The following is an 18,078-nucleotide window of genomic DNA, read 5'->3' as shown; positions in this document are numbered from 1 at the left end:
CCTTGGCAGCGCCCAGGAGGTGAACTGGCACCTCTCCAGCTACCAGTCCACCACTATGGACCATACTTTGGTCCATATGGGGACTTGAACCAGTGACCCTCTGGTTCCCAACCCAACTCCCTACTGACTGAGCTACTGCCTGAAATGTTCTGCATATGTATCATAAACAGTAATTTACAATACAAATAATAGACTTTGTAAGTAATACAAAGTCATGAGAATTTTTGCATTTGACAAATCAATAAAATTAGAGGATAGATTTACATTTTTGTAATGGTGTTTTTTAATAAAATACTCACCTGCCAAATTGAGTTACTGTTCACTTATCATTCCCTTTTATCCTTACCGGCTTTTAATTGATCCGAACACGGAAATACAAGTTAAATAAATATGGCATCTGAGTATTGTATTTAAACCCCCCCCCCCAAAATGTAACCCTATCTTTGAATTAAATTGTGAAGTGTTTTGTTGAAGTGTGTAGTTTGAAAACTCACAAAACAACTCACTCAATACATTTATTAAATATAGCCAATGTTATTCCATTCATAGCCAGTCTTGGAATACATTTCATTTTTATTCATTTCATTTACAGAGAAAAGAAACAAGACATTATTGTCAACAAAGGGAAAGAAAATACTACATGGATCAACATTATTTGAGACAAACTTATCTTATTTTGTGAATGTAAGTTCAAAGCTGTAGTACAAAGTAAAAGACGCAAGCATCAAGCTGAACAGCTACTGTACCAAAACAAAATGACCCCCCCCCCCATGTCAACCTGGTCTGTTTCACTGCTCTGAAGCCTCTCACTGAGGAAAGACAGGAATTATTGGCTGAAACTAAGCACTTTGAGTAAGCAGAGGTTTTGAACCAAAGGCAAGCAGCAAACTGAATCACAACGTGGGCCTTTTTCTACGCACAAAAGGTGAGGCTCTCTGCTACAAACATTTCAGATTGCGCAAGGTCACACAGGAATGGGAAGTGCTGTCGAACAGAGAGGGAAAAAGGAATGGCTACTTTTTTTTTTATTACATCCATCTTTGAGCAACAGGGCGAAAGATTTCACAACAAAAAGCCCTTCCTGTAAGGAAGACCAGAACATACAGATTGACAGACAGCTATAAAAATGTACCAACTTCTCAAGGTAAGAAATCTATACAAACTTTACATTAAAAAGCACGGACATTCTGTCTATTAAAAACAACGCGTTGAGCAAAGCACTGACTATGAAAATCCAAAAATACAGCAATCTTCTACATGAGTTATAATACAGGACATCACTGATGTCAGCTGCTTTACACAAACAAACCAGTGGGGGGACTAACCCATTGGTTTATTCATCAGAATCAAACAAACGGCCAGAAGAGGAGTGAAAATGTTATTCTGCTGGGTTTCGACACCACTCCTTATCAATAACGTTGAGGAACATACAATCAAAGTGCAACTAAAGAGAGCCAGCGACAGCACCAGCACATAACCGTTTAAAACCTGTCCCGTTTCATCAAATGTTCAAATAGCCTGAACAGCAGTTACCTATCATAGTTTTTCTTTTGTTAAAAAATATAAATATCTCTTGTGTAAAAAAATATCACAGGTGATTTATTTTCTTTGAGTACAAATAGAAAAAGGAAATTCTTGGCAAAATTTTGTTTAGTCTGTCACCAAAAAAGGGAATAAAGACGATTGGTAGAAGATGTTTTGTAGGACATGGTGGAGCTGTGGTACTTTGGAATGAGCTCTGCAGGCAGTCAGTACATGGAGGGGGTGGGGGTGGGGCACCACTACCTCTCCTGGAGGACCAGCTGCAGTTTGGTTGGCTGTGTTCTTTAAGGTGTGATTTTCAGTGACCTTTGACCTTATCAAAGAATGAGTCTGCTCTTAGGAGATACTACGCTCCTGGGCCAAGAGGGGCTCATCTTACCTCATCCTCTTCACCCTTTTCCTCTGCCCATAAATGGGGAAGCACGGACAATTTCCCGCCCAATTCAGCGTCTATTAGTCTACATCACGTAACTGTGTATCCTTCAGTCCTCCTGTGTTCTGGATGCTTCCACCTCACTTTGGCCTAACGGCTCGGCCTCAGTCCTGCATCTCTTGGCCAGCCTTTCGTGTGCTGTTGCCGTGTCTCTGTGTTCCAGCGGAGGCTCCAGAGAACCATTTTGGTCGTGGCTGGGCGCACCGGGTTGGCTGCAGCCATTGGAGTTGTTGTCTGAGATGGGAGGAGGAGCTTCCACTGACGGATGGGAGGGACCGTTGGACTGAACGGACTCAGGCGGGACTTGATTTACTGGGGGCAACTGAGCGCCGTCCACTGGGTGGTTTGAATTGTGGCTTGCTATACCTGACAATGAAAAATTAAAAGTTAGTGGTTTGACACAACTAAAACGTTTGACCACCCAAATTACCAAAATTGTAGTAGTATCTGGCCATGCAGATGGGGGGGCCATGCCGACCGGCATCCAAATGACTGTACTGAAGCAACATCACCATACAGAAACCTACATCAGATCATGTGAGAAAGTTTTTTTTTATAAGGGCTTGGGAAAACGGCATTTTGACACTAAAACATTCTTACTTCACATACATACTTCTTACTAGGGCTGGGTACCGAACGTCCATAGTTTTATGGCACCGGAAAAAATTATTTATCTTTCGGTGCCAAATTTCAGTTCCAAACGCGTCTGAGCGTGTAAGCTTATCTGTCCTCTCTGCATATTGATACAGAGCGGAGCTCTGACCCACACACACACACACACACACACACACACACACACACACACACACACACACACACACACACACACACACACACACACACACACACACACGGGTGTGGACGAAGTAAACTGTCTGCAGTTTTGTTGAGGTCACAGAGAGTCACGGTTGGTTTCAAGTGTGTTTACAGTTTTTCAAAACTTCACGCAGACAGCGTTTGCTGCGATATGATATTAATGGCGAGCCGAAAGCGGTCGCGGTGCTGTTGACGTTACACTTCCTCTTAGACAAGCAGACACAACGGTGGTTTCTCTGCCCTGATGACTGACTGACAGGCTGAGCTTGCAAGGCAAGGCACTTTTAATAATGTTACTCTGAGTGAGCAGTTTTACCAGAACTGTTTTGATTAACAATTAAGGTGGAAAATAAAAGCTTTGCGTTTGTATTTTTGTTGATGTTGAAATGGATTTTAAAACATATGGTATCGAAAAAAGTATCGTTAGGAACCAGCATCGAAAACTGAGGTATCAAAATTGGCACCGGATCGAAAGATTTTGAACGATACCCAGCCCTACTACTTAGTGCTACAAAATATGAATCTTTAAATTTGAATACATATGGAACACTACTGGGAAGCTACAGAATGATATAAATATCTTAAAACTAGGGTTGGGTACCGAACACACAAATCACGTTGGTACTACCGAGTATTGGTTCACGTGAAGTCAAACTGTGCCAAATTTTGGAACCTGAGAGTAAGCGCAAGCTTATCTGTCCTCTCTGCATGTTGACAGAGAGCAGAGGTCCAACACACGCGCGTGCCGAGGTGCGGACGGAGTAAACTACGTCGGCTCTGCAGTTTTGTTGAAGTCACAGTGACGCAGATAAAGTTACGGTTGGTTTCAAGTGTAGTTACAGTTTTTCAAAACTTCACGCAGACACATTTCACTGCGATAGGTTATTAATGGCGAGCCAAAAGCGGTCACAGTGCTGTTGACGTTACACTTCCTCTGACACGAGCAGGCACAACGGTGGTTTCTGTGCCCTGGCGACTGACTGACAGGCTGAGGTGCAAGGCAAGGCAACTTTATTTCTACAGCGCCTTTCAGCAACAAAGCAATTCAAAGAGCTTTACATGAAACATTAAAGAGCAATTAAAAACGGTCATGATGAAAATAAAGCAAAAAAATAGAATAATATACAAATACAAGAATAAAAGTTGAATAATTATTCAATTCAATAGGTTGTAGGGGCGGGTTTGGGAGGAGAGAGGGAGGGGTTTTATTTTTGTTTGTGTCTAATTTCTGTCAGTGTAAAGTAAATAGGTTTGGAATTATTTTTAAAACTGAAATATTATTATTTTTTAATTACAGAGGGAAAGTACCGAAAAAAGTACCGTTGGGCACCAGAACCGAATTCCAGGTACCGGTATCAGTAGTGGTATTGGTTCAGATGCGAAACGTACCCAACCCTACTTAAAACAACAAAAAATTGTGTACTTGCCCTTTAAGATCTTTAAATATAAAAAATAAATACATCAACAGTTTGTGTGTGTGAGCTAGGCATGGGCCGGTTACCGGTTTCAAGGTATACCGCGGTTTGAAAAAGTCACTAAAAGTTTCTGTCATACCGTTCCTAGGGTATGAGCTGTCCTTGAGTCTTCAAGGACAGAAAGTGCACTTTAGAAATCCCTCTCCCTGCCAGTGTGCACTGTGGTTGAAAATAAAATACACTGTGTTCAATGGAGAAAAAGTTGTTTTGTTTTTACCCAGACATTTCAAAAATAAAACATGTTAAAGCTGTAATTGCAATACCGTGAAACCGTGATATTTTTACTCAAGGTTATCATACCGCCAGAATCTCATACCGGCCCATGCCTAGTGTGCGTGTAGATCAGTCATTGTTATTCATCAGCTCACCGTTCTGACTGCTGCCGTCTTCCCTCTCCGAGTGGCTGGCGCTGCTGCTGGAGGTGGTGGGAGGAGGCGACGCCGCCCTGCTGGACGTGGCGCTCTCCGTCTCGTCCAGTAATCTGTCCATGTAGTCTCTGATGACACACAGCAGCACACCGGCCGTTAGACACAATCTCACTCTTGATATGGTTTAAAAGACTAGCCAAGTGTATATGGTCTGGTCGGTCCGTTTTTTTCTAACCTAACAGTGCCTGCAGCTGGGTCCTCCTAGCTAGGGTCTAATACTGCACGTTGAATCGTGGAGTTTTATACAAGCTTGTTGCAATACATGAAGCCAATCCCAACCGTGTGCTGCTGTGGCTGTTGAGGTGGTATCACCAGTTACGTTGTCATATCCAGGAGGTGTTCCATACAGCGATATTATCCGTTAAGCCAAGCTTATTTAATTAATCCGCTCAGAAAGACGGACTAGGTTAGTCCCAGTCTTGAAAGCTTTATCTTTTTATTTAATTCTGGCTTTGTGGTTGTTACATTCCTTTGGCTGGAATAACACAAAGTCTTTTATTTACTGTTCGACCCTGGCAGTGCAATAATGTTACACTACACCCATCATTCATAGCGAGAGACAAAAATTAATATAATCTCTACTAGTTTATTTTGTACATCTCATTAGATTGCTTAGGTTTCTTTACGCACAATAGAAATACATTTTATTGGCTTACTGCCTGGAGTGTTTCAACAGAATAATGTAATATAATGTAACAACTGATGGATATTAAGATACAGCTAAAACTATTTCTTTTTACCATAACCATGGCTGAGGCATCAGTATGAAGGTAGGAAACAGACACCACATTACAGGGAAATCATACGTTTGTTATCTGAGACCTGAAACCACGGGATACTTTCACTGGAGTGGCTCATTCTACACAGCACAGACTGCAGCAATAAACTCAAGACAGTGCCCTTTCTAAAATACAGTATATGTCCTGTACTCCAAAGTCTTCCATGAATGAACCTTAGACCCTATGCTCATGTATTCTGAATATAAATCCATCAGCTACCTTTAAATCCACAGAAATGCAATTGAGCTCTGTCATCACCTTATGTTTTCCAAAGAAATCTGCGTTTTTAAGTAGCATTAAGTTTAATGTATAATGTGTGTCTGCAAAAAGGACCCACCAGCAGCTGACACACATTATCACACAAAAACAAATTAAGAATGTTTTTACACGAGTTGGATGTTTGTATAGTAGTTTTTGATCACAAAATCTCTATTGGAATATTAGAAACAACCAACATGACCAAACACATCAACCTGAAACAGGAAGACAATTTCTTCCATTAATAATTTACACATATTTTAAAAACTTACGTGACACCAGGGTGAAGGTTGTATTTCCTTTTTCCAAGTCTGGTTTGCTGTGCAAAGAAATCATAACGCTCAGACTTCTTCCACATGTAATAAAAGGCCACACATTCTCCTACAGACCTAGTTCTCACCTGAAAGATTTAATTCAGCAGACATGAAATAACCATTATTACCATCGTCTGAACATATAGATTCAGTACAATTTCAAATAAGAGACAAATCAAATTATTGCTTGGGACTCTGACAAAGGTCATATGATCTACAGACACTTTAACACAGTCAAAAAACTAAGAAATTTGATTTGTCTCAAAATGCAACAAGGTTGAGTCCAACCCTGAGCATCACACAGCCACAGCAAACACATCAACATACATTTCAAATGAATGTCATGATTATCAAACATGATTTTAAGGTTATCAACACATGGTCAGCCATATTAATCAGAAATGGTTCATTAATGTGGCTTTGAAACATTGCTCTTACCTTGTTGGCCTGTATTAAATGAAAGTCTTTCCCATAAGCTTTTAGTCCTTGTTCAAAATGTCTACATTCCTCTTCAGTCCAGACAGATAGCTCCTCTGTTACACAGAGAATACGTATTAATCTTTCATCTGCAAGGCCTTCTTAAGACGATCCAAGTACAGAACACCATATAAGCCCAAACATGTTGCATCAGAGAAAACTGAAGGCCAATATGTGATTGACATTGAGGTTTGATCGTCTACTTACCTCTGGCTGCTTTTACGTTAAACCTAAGTCTTCTTAAAGCTTCCTCTGTGTCAAAGTCACATTTCACTAGTTCATACAATGCCTACAGGGAAACAAATAAATAAACAAATAAATAAACATGTAATACAAAAAGATTGCAACTCGTTTGATTTAAAGCATAATGCTTGCGTTATTCAACATTGTAGTTATTGTCAACAAACCCATGAAAAGACCAACACCATGTTTGTACGTCTCGACACTTTTCCGATTCCCCCCCAATACAATAGTAGAATTAATTTACTGTTACAGTTCTGGTCTTTTCATGGGATTTGTTCACAGTGAGAAAAAAATATAGAATATTATGCTGTCACCTGTTCATTGTCTTTGATATGGGATCCCTCTGGGATTGCATCCACTCCCTTCTCCTCTCCTGTCCGCCTTGATGCCTCTGTCAAGAACTCCACCACTTTGCCTTCAGGAAGACACTCGGGGTTCCACAACAACTGGTCATCATTTTCATAAACTACAGGACAAATAGATATAGGCAATGTGATGTCAACCTTCTGTTTATCGTACCATCTTCAGTTCTTTTGGACCCAGAAAGGACACACAGTTTTACAGCTTAAAATGTTGTCCAGCCAGCTTACCTTTTTCATTGTCTTTATATTTACACAGGCCAACAGGAGTTTCTGCCTGATACATGGAACCCACCATGATTTCCTGTTGGAAATAAACACAAAGTTTAGACTGGCTGACAATTACTTCATAATTGATTACAAATATGAAACCTGCTTTTTTTTTTCCTTTACACCATGAAAACTGTAGTGTGTAAGTGTAGCATTTGTGAAGTGAGCTTAGTGCGTTTTTAAGCCATAAATCAATCATCCGACAGCAACTTTGATAGCGGTGTATTTCTAAAAGTCTAATGGATTAGACAATAGTGAAGTGACACTGCACATGCTGCAAATCCTGACATAAATAGGAAGTAGTCTGTATGCAAATGTTTCTGATCAAGGCATTTAGCATTTCAAAGAAACCATGTTTTGTTCTGACAAATGCGTTTGCAGCATAGTATAAATCAAGCTGTAATCTGACAGTACGAGTGTCTAACACTATAAATAAAGTTTTTACACACCTTTTTCCAGTCTTCAGACGGAACATAGTCCTCATCTTCATCTGACTCCTCCTCTACATCATTATTACCTGAGGCACAATGTGAAATCCATTTAACCAGCTAAACCACACGCAAAAATCTGCATTTAGTTTCAACAAGAGGAAAGAAGAGAAAGAAAAAGGAGATAAGATGGCACATACTTTCAAAGTACTTGAGTTTCTGTGGGCGAATGAGTTCTGCTGTGCCAAGGGACCTGACTGAGCGTGTGCGAACCTCTGAGGTTGCCTGGGCCTCATCCCTCTGTCCCAACGAGATCTTAACACCCTCACCCTGAAAACAAACAAACACAAAAAGTTGCAAACAATGCTAAAATCACACACAGTCAACACAACCAAATATATGAAGTATTTGGAAACTATATCAATGTAAAGAGACTCAAGAAACACCGACATACCTCATTTCTTTTTAACTCGCCAGTCCTTTGACTGCTTTCATCGTTGTCGAAGTCCTCTTCCTCCTCCTCTTCCTCGTCATCCTCTTCTTCCTCAGGTTCTTCCTCCTCCTCCTCCTCCTCATCCTCCTCTTCATCTTCATCTGCTGGTGAACCGCCCCCATAACCATACAGACTCAGCAGCTCATGAATGGGCATCTCTCCCTCCTGTTGAAAGAAAAATGACATTGTATTCTAAACTGTAAAATGAACTAAACGTACACTTAACAATTTGATGCCTAAAGGAATCATTTTTGTCTAAATGTAAATTTAAAACTCAGGATTGGGACTTGCCATTGATTGAAAAGACAAAACTAAATATGAGCTCAAAGCCTGAAACTTACCCGTGCAAGATCTTCAATCTCGTTGGCGTTGGTCTCATCTGATGCCTCCAACATTTCTTCTTCCTCCAGGGTGCGTTCATCATCAAAGTCATGGACAAGCATGTCTGCTGACGGGTCGAAATCATGGTCAACGGAACCTGCTGAACCTCCTAGAAAAATATCCCCCAAAATGAAAGCGATACTGCAAAATTTGACTAATAAATATGACTGAATGAAATATTGACTTTAAAATTATGAACAAATCCAATAAAGGTCAAACAAGTATATCTGAATATACACTCACCGGCCACTTTATTAGGTACTAGAGGTGCACCGAATTCAACTGCTCGTTAACGCAAATATCAAATCAGCCAATGTGGCAGCAACTCAATGCATTTAGGAATGTAGACATGGTCAAGACGATCTGCTGAAGTTCAAACCAAGCATCACTTCTGTCAGCTAAGAACAGGAAACTGAGGATACAATTGGCAAGAGACTCCAAAATTGGAAAAAGTTAAAAATGTTGCCTGGTCTGATGAGTCTCGATATCTGCGGCAACATTTAGATAGATGGTAGGGTCAGAATTTGGCGCAGACAACATGAAAGCATGGATCCAACCTTGTGTCAAGGGTTCAGGCCGGTTGTGGTGGTCTGATGGTGTGGGGGATACTTTCTTGGCACACTTTGGGCCCCTTAGTACAGATTGAACATTGTTTAAATGCCACAGCCTACCTGAGCATTGTTGCTGACCATGTCCATCCCTTTATTACCACAGTGTACCCATCTTCTGATGGCTGCTTCCAGCAGGGTCAGGCACCACGTCACAAAGCTCAAATCATCTCAAACTGGTTTCTTGAACATGACAATAAGTTTACTGTACTCAACTGGCCTCCACAGTCACCAGATCTCAATCCAATGGACCACCTTTGGGATGTGGAGATTTGCATCATGGACGTACAGCCGACAAATCTGCAGCAACCGTGTGATGTTATCAAGTCAATATGGACCAAAATCTCTGGGGAATGTTTCCAGCACCTTATTGAATCTATGCCACAAAGAATTGAGGCACTTCTGAAGGCAAAAGGCGATCCAATCCTGTACTAGCAAGGATAACCTAACAAAGTGGCCGGTGAGTGTATATGTAGATTACAGATATATTCAAGTATGGGGGTGGGTGAAATGGATCAAATCTTCTATACTGGCATATGTGATTTGATATCCACAATATCGTTAATTAAAATTCAATTAAACTTAATTTGCTTGTTTACTCTAGTAGCCTAATGCTTCACATAACTGACAAATCCAAAATCCTACAGATTAAAAACAAAGATGGCAAAGTCTATTTTGGCAAGTCCAGGGAACTGATTACCAATAAACAAAGTACTTTATCACACTGACGCAAAATTTCTTTTAAATCTTACATTACCATCTTATCGCCTAATCCTAGCTTTAATAAAATTGTTGATATATAGACAGAGGTTTGACGTGTAGCTGCAAAATAAGCCTTTTGTGTATTTGTTTTACCGTTGTGTATACACATTACTGGTGTAAGCAAATTAGAAAACACAAATATACAAATAATAATAACCATTATTATTGTTGTTGTTAATAACACAATTATTTGATAGAATACAGATAATTAAGTCTAAGACTATCAATCAATTTGGGAATAATGGTTCCAATCCTGTGTTTTGGATTTTGGTGAAGGTGCTTCCCTTTCTTTACATTTAGGCCAAAATTGTTCCTTTAAGCATCAAATTGAATATGTATAATTAAACGTAAGTTTGAACAATAGACGTGAAAGATATGCCATGCACCTAAACATCAACAAAAAGGCTCCAACTTTATGTACCTGGGCTCGAATTCCCGAGGGAGGGCTGGAAAACGGAAAAGATAAATAAAGTTAAAGAACAGCTTCAGAGGCAAAAAATCTCATTAGATGTACAATTAGAAACGTTTTGCCGCTTTATACAACTTATCTATAACATAATAAGTTACTCTGGCAGGGGGGTACGGATGAGTTCAGAAAAAGCGCGCTCGACCCTGTGCTCTAAAAGCTGACTGCAGTTCAATAAGAAAAAAAGAAACAAAGACTGTCACGACTTCCTGTGGGAAAATGTATGTAGCATCTCAACATAGAGTAGCAAAGGTACAGTGGTGTTTACTGCCTGCATTCACCCACAGTTAGCTAAGTTACAGCAGGCGAGTGCTTACTAGGTTGATTTACTCAACTGGCTAACTTGCATACAAATTGAAAGCTACATCTCTTTTATATATATTTAGCTAACGCGTCCAAGTTACGTTTGGTATCAACCGCCTGCGAATAATTATCGAAAAACAACACATAAAATAGCCCTAACCGTGACACTACCGCTACGTATCTAATTAAAAACGTTCAAATGGATAGTTCAGTATTCTTAAACAAAACCGCGAAGTAACATCGCTAACGCCGCAGCTACCTTCCGTCAGGGCTAACTTAGCGCCGCTAATGTTAGCTAACGTAAATCCGAAGTTTAGTAAACATTATTGTGTCAAGAAATGGCTATTATCTAGCAACGCAAACATCTGATTCTTAATTTCGTATATTAAAGCTACAACACGCAAACGAGGTACACATTCGAGTGAACCAACTATCTTACAGTATATATTTATTTTTTTCCGAATATTTATTTCACTTTCTTACCTCCGCCATGTTTGCAATCCTGCAGGGTCACGTCAGGGGTTAGCCGTAGTTCCCGGATGTAGAGCCCCGCCCACCTGCAGTATCAAGAACATACTATTCCATGGCATGGAAGATGCAGTGACATGATTTATTATTATGTGCATTATGTAGACTAATATATTCATAAAAAAACATTACCAAACGTAACATATACATATACAAACAGTCTCCACTGTGTTTAAAACGCGTGTTTAAAATCTAAATCAATGAAATTTAATGTATTAGTATGCTCTAAAACGAGAAAAAAGTTGTTTTTTAAAGTTTTTTTTAAGTTGCCTAAATGCAGTGTAAATGTAAATGGCACTGAAATGTATCACCCTCGGCCTCATTAGACACAGATATTTAGAACATCCATCCATCCATCCATCTTCGTCCGCTTATCATGGTGTCGGGTCGCGGGGGGAGCAGCCCCAGCAGAACATATTTAGAACTTATTTCTTATATGTTAATGTTTTGGTCGTCAGCATTGATCCATCGGCCATTATCTGGGAAAAACTAAAATCTAATAAAATTATGTCAAGTTAATAACAATAATTCATATTCACTTAGATCCTATTATATTATTATATTGTATATGATGTACCTTCACATGGCCAGGTTGTAATGCAAAACTGAATGCTGCTTTAATTCCATAAAGGGAACACTCAAGAGGACCCAACAGTGATGTGTAGGAACATTCAACATCATGTAATAAATTCAAACATCGAACATATTATAAAGGTTTTGACAATTATGTAATTTATGCAATTACACCTGTGGATTTCCTGCCATGACAAATTAAAATCGTGAAAATATGTGAAAAGTATGTGAGAGAAAGATACATTCATTAAAAAAACTATATGTTGATTTTTGAATTTTGATTATGCTTAGCCCCATTGATACATGGGCTGGCAATGACTATTTCAAGGTCAACCCTATTTCATGACACAGTTCAATTTGACAAGTGTACCGGTTAATGCAACTGTCTCTTCTCGGAATCACTGATTTATGTTCATGATAGTGGGCACACACTCCACTATGTTGCTATGTAGAGAGCCATCACCTCAGTTTGTTGTAGGATGGCTATCTCAAGCGATCCATTAGGCAACAATTTGCTAAATCCATGTCAATAAAAACCCTGCATTTTGGACATAAATGAGTCATTCTTTCTCTTTAACATTTACAGGAAATGTTGACAATCAGTGATCATCACAATGGCCTGGATTCCCACACATATCCCAAATGACCAGACTGACATCCGTTGTTAAAAGCATATGATGGTTACCAAAGATTGTACAAACAATGTACACAGGTATGACCTGAGGAAGACTTGGGAAACTGTGTGACATCACTGGAGACTCTATATAAAAGGGTTGATCAGGATCAGGTTTTCTGAGAATAAACGCCATGAGGTCCCTAATCTTGCTTGCGATGCTGCTGTGCATGTTGTGTGTAACACAGGTACAGACACAGGATAATACAAATACGCTGAGGCTGTGTGGCCGGGCGTTTGTGCGGGCAGTGGTGTACACCTGCGGAGGATCCAGGTGGAGAAGACTGATGGGAGAAGAGAAGACTTTGCCAGGCGGTGAGTACACAGTCACTGGAATCCTTCTTTGTAGCTTTGGGGTTCATTTCACAACTGTATAATAAATTACTGATAGGCTGATATCTCTCCGCAGGTGGCAGGGAGCCAAACCTAAAGACGACAGATGAGCCAGCGATGGACCGTCCTTGGCGGGACCAAAACCAGGCACTAATACAAGTGTGCTGTCAACTAGGCTGTCGACGGAGTGACCTCTCTATGCTCTGCTAAAAGGGGAACATCCTTGGGTTGATCATCATCAATCTGTCTTACATCAGCTTAAAATAAAATCTTCAGAACATTGTTAGGATAATGTGATTTCATTTTCCATGCTTCCAAAAATTAAAAAAACAACATGAATTTTACTTGCAAATTCTTGTTTTATCATTTTATACATGGGAAAATATACAACATACAGAACTCTTCAACAGCAGCAATTTTCTTCGTAACTGTGAGAAATGCATAACTAAGGCAACCCTTGTGTTCTTATCAGAGTCTATTCAATGTCTGCATGATTCACTCAAAGTAAACAGCGTAGACAGTTGCCACCCCAAATAGAGAGCTGTTCTTGAAGGAGTAGGAGGCGAAGGTGTCATTAGCTGCATCCCACAGACAGCGGCTGCTGATTTGCATGCTCTGCCCGGTGAGCTGGCCGATGTGGACCAGGACGACAATCTTATATCGGGGAATCATGAGGTCCTTCACACGGGCTCTTATCACCTGGGAGGGGCAATCCAAAGAAAGAAACTGAAGTTCAAGGTATTCAAAAAGTGTTGCATGAATGAGCTTTTCAGTTTTACTTACCTCAGATATTGTTTTTGTCATTTTTTGAGACCACTCTCCTTCATATTCCTCCTCTTGGAGGTAGCTGGTAAGTACATCCTTCAGTATGTCTGTGACAGCAGGAATAGGGATGCGTTTGTACGGTCCTGTGATACAAAAACCAAAGACAACAATACCATGGCAAATACGTTTGACTTCTTATGCAATTGCTTTGGCTAGTAAAAAATATTGTGATGCATTGATTGGACTTGGAAAGCAAATCAATCGAAATTGCAATTAATACTGCATCGAAATGTCTGCTGCTTTGAAATGTTACTGATCTTGTTCAGCTTCCACCCCTCTGTCCCTAGCATGTACAAGGGAGAGAGGGACTATGTGAAAATACTGTAATATTTTGTAGTTAGACAAGGCGAAAACAAGTCATTCATTAAATCAGTGCCTTGGTGTAAGGTTGTAGTGAGGCTTAAGTACTAAATTAATCAAATCAAAATAAATAAAATGCAATCATTGCACACATATATGGATGAACTAAACCTCTTAAAGAATCAAAGATCGATCATTGTTGTATTATACTTTACAGTACATCTGTAGTGACGATGCTGTGGTGGAGCATGTCTGCCATACAGGTGAATGTTATCTTACCCATCTGGTAGGTGTTCTCCGTTGTTACGGCCATCCGAGGGTTGTCATCATGGTGTGCTAGTTCATCCATGTACGACACAGTACTTATAGAGCTGGAATCAGAGATTGTAGTTATGGTATGTACACACTGTGGTTGACTGACCTCCAAATAATTTAGGAAGAGCTGAGTATAACTTCTCAACCAAATATATGACACGTGTTGGGAATACTTTCTGAATTCTGCCATTCGTTATGATTAATAAAGATGACTGACAACAATACAAGAATGATGAAAGGTGGATATCGGCCCATATTATCTGCTTAATCTAACGTTACTCACTCTTTAGTCTTGCCAGTTGTTTCTTTGCCTCTGACTCCATGGTTTCCCTCTGAGGGCAGCTTGCCTGCCCTCTTCTCTCTTCTTTGGGATTTGTCTTTAAGCAGGTCAGACATGATGACGGCTTTGTCTTTACAGGACGACAACCTAAATATATTGACGTTAGCTCAATTAATATCTAGTTAAACATATACAGTGCTAACGTTACTTGAGGACGCGTATCAAACACATATTGTCGAAATGAAAACTCAATCGGAAAGTGTTTAGCTAAACTATGTAAACATTGCTATGCTAGCTTTCCTGGGTAACGTTATAGGGTTTCCCTTTGGCTAATTAAGGACAACAGTATAGTTTTACAGATTATGCCGTGTCAATTGGGCTACAAAGAAATATTACGGAGCGAAATTGAACACGTTTTTACCGATCTCAGGACCTCTTGAACCGAGCAGAACAAAGTAACTAGCTAGCTAGCTAGCTCCGTAGAGCTTGGTGTTGTCATGGCAACCATGAACCATCAGTCAGAATAGGAAGGGTTTCCATGTATGAATGCTTCCTGCTGTTGAACTGTCTATGTGAACTGCCCATTGACATATATATAAGGAACTGCCCCCAAGATAAACATTTGTGTTTGTTTGTAGTAGTGACATTATTTTTCAAGGACTATTTCACTCATACGTTATTCATAACTCCATCTGCAGATGAATACTGTGAGATGTGGTTGAAAAGCTTCTGGAAAAAAGCTACTAGGTGGACCTAAGTTCAGATCAATCTTGACCTTGGTAAGAGCAGTTGAGAAACAATCTCACCACTCACCACTATTTAGTAGCTGTTCTGGAGCTTTTGATCACCCACATGATATTCATCAGCATAGCGTTTGCCTGGTTGTCATGGATTTCCAAGGTCAAGAATGAGTTATTTTGAACCTGAGCTTTTAACCCGTGTTAGACATGTAAGTGTAAAATCACTAAATGGGCCTTGTGGTGAAATAGTTTTCTTTATTAGCCAAATAATATTATGTCCTCATACCCTCTCCTCTCTGATGAACCCGCGTGACCCAGTTGATGCTTTGTGGAATTTAGGAATAAATCATAAATGACAGTAATAAAATAGTTTTAGTTTAACAGCAGAAATCAGGTTGAGATTCACTTTTACAGAAACAGAACATAATTGTATAATCTAGCCAATATCCCCATAATGTATACTTTTCTGTCTTTGAACAAATGAGAGGGAGATAAATGTGTCATATTTCCTCTTCTTTATTACCAAGTAAAACAGGTATTACATTATATTTTTTTTCATATATTTACTTTCAAAATCTTTGGATGGGAAATTTACATGACATGTTTGCATATTCTGTGTCTAATGCAGTGAAAGGAATACAGCCAAAACATTGTAGAAAAAATAAACTTACAGAAACTCTTCCATATTGGTGGACTAAGTGTATACTCAAAAAAGGCAAAGAAAAACAGAAGCATAAGTAACAGAAACACTGAGAACTGTTGTTCTTAATAAACTGAAAGAACCATATGTTTTTTCCAATTTCGAACAACTAAATGAAATATTACACCTAGGCCCAAACTGTGAGTCAACACATAAAAACATTCAATAAAATGTAATGTTCAAACACATATTGATATGTGACATGAGCCCATGAATTGTTTTATTAATGACATTTAAGGTGTGTTTTGTGTGCAATTCAAACACAGGAGAATGTTAAACACCTATATCAGATGCATGTAATGGGAATAGCAATGAATACATGCCAAATTGATTGACAATGAGTTTCTGAAGGTGCAACAACAGCAAAACAGAGAGTGGATGTTTAAGTGAAGGAAAAAAAGTCTTCTCTCATAGCACAAATATACAGTAACACACGAATCATGACCTTATTGAAATGGATAACTGGCGTTGCATTGATAAGACTGGAATGGACAAATGCAGATTTCATGCATCACCGTTTGGAGTTATTCATCAACAGTAACACGTTTATGGTACGAGAAACCCACATGTAAAACAATAGATGAAGAGTGGGAGTGTTGTTACATAGAACCTAATTCATCATGAGTGCTGACATCAATAAACCAAGAGACAATCACAGACACATCCATATGCCCAGAGAAATATTGAAACATAGCTTTTTATGTACACTTTTTACACTTTAATATTGCTATTAGAAAATGATAAAACATTTATTCAACATGGTGGAAAAGCAAGAAAATAAAACAAGGACATAAATAGTGCTGTCTTCTTGATAGACATTTCTTTTCATTACTCTGTTATGTCCCCAATAGTCCTCGTCAAGACCTCTATCAAAGATCATGGTCAAAGGAATTGGTCAAGTTTTTAAGCAGCATCAAAGGCAACTCCTACAATCGTCAGCCCAGGTCCCTCTTTATTTCTCCTGAAACTTAAAGCTCCTTCTTACCACCGTTTGGCACTTTTGTCTGGCTCTGTATGCATCTTACATCTTAAGGCCCTTTCAAACATAATTTCTGTAACATTAACAGAATAAGGAACCAAACTCTTCCAGTGAAAGTAGCAGCTGTTATTCACACAAGTATCGACTTTTTGTTACAAAATTTGACCATTCACACACCACCACAAACACCACTAAAGTCCTGTGATGTAGGAAAGTTGATGTATCTCAGCATTGCACTTGCTCATAGTGGTAATGTAATGCTTTTGTTCTTCAGCAGGACAAATGGCTGTAACGGATTTCCAACTCTATGTTCACATGACCCGTTAACGGCAATATGTCATCGAAGTAGTGGTAAAGGCTGCGTGTGTAAAAGTATAGCATTACATATATTTGCTTCGATCCTGATCGCCATATGGGACAAAATAAGATTTTTTTTGCAAACACATGAATGACATTTTGTAGAGAAATGATCATTGCTCAAAAATAATTCCATGTTTTTCTGCTATAAACCACATAACCTAGGTAGGTAGTAGAATGGAAAGCAGGAACACCACAGCCACACATAAAGTATGCTATATACATTTCTGGTAACATACCCGATTTTATGACACCTTTTGAAATTGTGTTTGAAAGTTAGTCTGTATTTGATTAGCTCGCAGACTAGCTGCCTTGGTATATAACGTCTGCCAGATATGCAGTAGCTAACTCAGCTAGTTGGCTAATTTGATAATTGTCAGCTACACAACCAAGGCATTCCAATCATTAATGTAATCCCTTTAAAAAAAAGTAAATGTAAACTGGAAATTTAGCCACTTGTGGGCAGCGGAAACCAGCTGTGAATACTGACATATTATACCTTTTAAGTTGATATGGTGAATTTGTTAACAAACACTTGCCTTTTAACATGGATTAACACATCCAGCAGATATGCAGTAACATTAGCATTCATTTGGAGTCATGTTTTTTGGCCACCTGACCAATACTTACCCTTCTTTTA

At 39.2% G+C, this 18,078-nt stretch overlaps 2 protein-coding genes and 1 long non-coding RNA gene across 7 annotated transcripts; 1 reads left to right on the top strand and 2 right to left on the bottom strand.

Annotated features, from left to right (window-relative positions):
* Positions 1-510: 510 nt before the first annotated feature.
* Positions 511-11,405, bottom strand: mier1b (mesoderm induction early response 1b, transcriptional regulator). Of its 3 annotated transcripts, none has more exons than XM_039816954.1 (13): positions 11,319-11,405; positions 10,488-10,512; positions 8,657-8,805; positions 8,277-8,480; positions 8,023-8,152; positions 7,844-7,911; positions 7,356-7,428; positions 7,080-7,231; positions 6,730-6,811; positions 6,484-6,578; positions 6,004-6,131; positions 4,635-4,762; positions 511-2,341 (listed from the first exon to the last, which is right to left on the bottom strand). In XM_039816954.1, exons 1-13 carry the CDS (start codon positions 11,325-11,327, stop codon positions 2,025-2,027), a joined length of 1,560 nt encoding a protein of 519 aa, XP_039672888.1. In that variant the 5' UTR covers positions 11,328-11,405; the 3' UTR covers positions 511-2,024. The 3 variants fall into 3 exon arrangements, with proteins under 3 accessions (XP_039672888.1, XP_039672891.1, XP_039672889.1); XM_039816957.1 differs by having other exon boundaries at positions 6,004-6,050; XM_039816955.1 differs by lacking the exons at positions 10,488-10,512; positions 11,319-11,405 and adding an exon at positions 8,940-9,604.
* Positions 10,677-12,873, top strand: LOC120569096. Its single transcript, XR_005640836.1, has 3 exons — positions 10,677-10,753; positions 12,523-12,648; positions 12,798-12,873. It is a non-coding gene; the product is annotated as an uncharacterized LOC120569096 (long non-coding RNA).
* A 408-nt stretch (positions 12,874-13,281) lies between these two features.
* Positions 13,282-15,193, bottom strand: dynlt5 (dynein light chain Tctex-type family member 5). 3 transcript variants are annotated; one of them, XM_039816958.1, is made up of 5 exons: positions 15,084-15,193; positions 14,666-14,809; positions 14,347-14,438; positions 13,726-13,850; positions 13,282-13,641 (listed from the first exon to the last, which is right to left on the bottom strand). In XM_039816958.1, exons 2-5 carry the CDS (start codon positions 14,776-14,778, stop codon positions 13,438-13,440), a joined length of 534 nt encoding a protein of 177 aa, XP_039672892.1. In that variant the 5' UTR covers positions 14,779-14,809; positions 15,084-15,193; the 3' UTR covers positions 13,282-13,437. The 3 variants fall into 3 exon arrangements, with proteins under 3 accessions (XP_039672892.1, XP_039672894.1, XP_039672893.1); XM_039816960.1 differs by having other exon boundaries at positions 13,726-13,814; XM_039816959.1 differs by lacking the exon at positions 15,084-15,193 and having other exon boundaries at positions 14,666-15,074.
* Between the last annotated feature and the right edge of the window lie 2,885 nt (positions 15,194-18,078).

Source organism: Perca fluviatilis, chromosome 11 (assembly GCF_010015445.1).
Source record: "Perca fluviatilis chromosome 11, GENO_Pfluv_1.0, whole genome shotgun sequence".
In the NCBI taxonomy this organism is placed as follows: Eukaryota; Metazoa; Chordata; class Actinopteri; order Perciformes; family Percidae; genus Perca; species Perca fluviatilis.
This window is presented reverse-complemented; position numbering and strand designations above follow the sequence as displayed.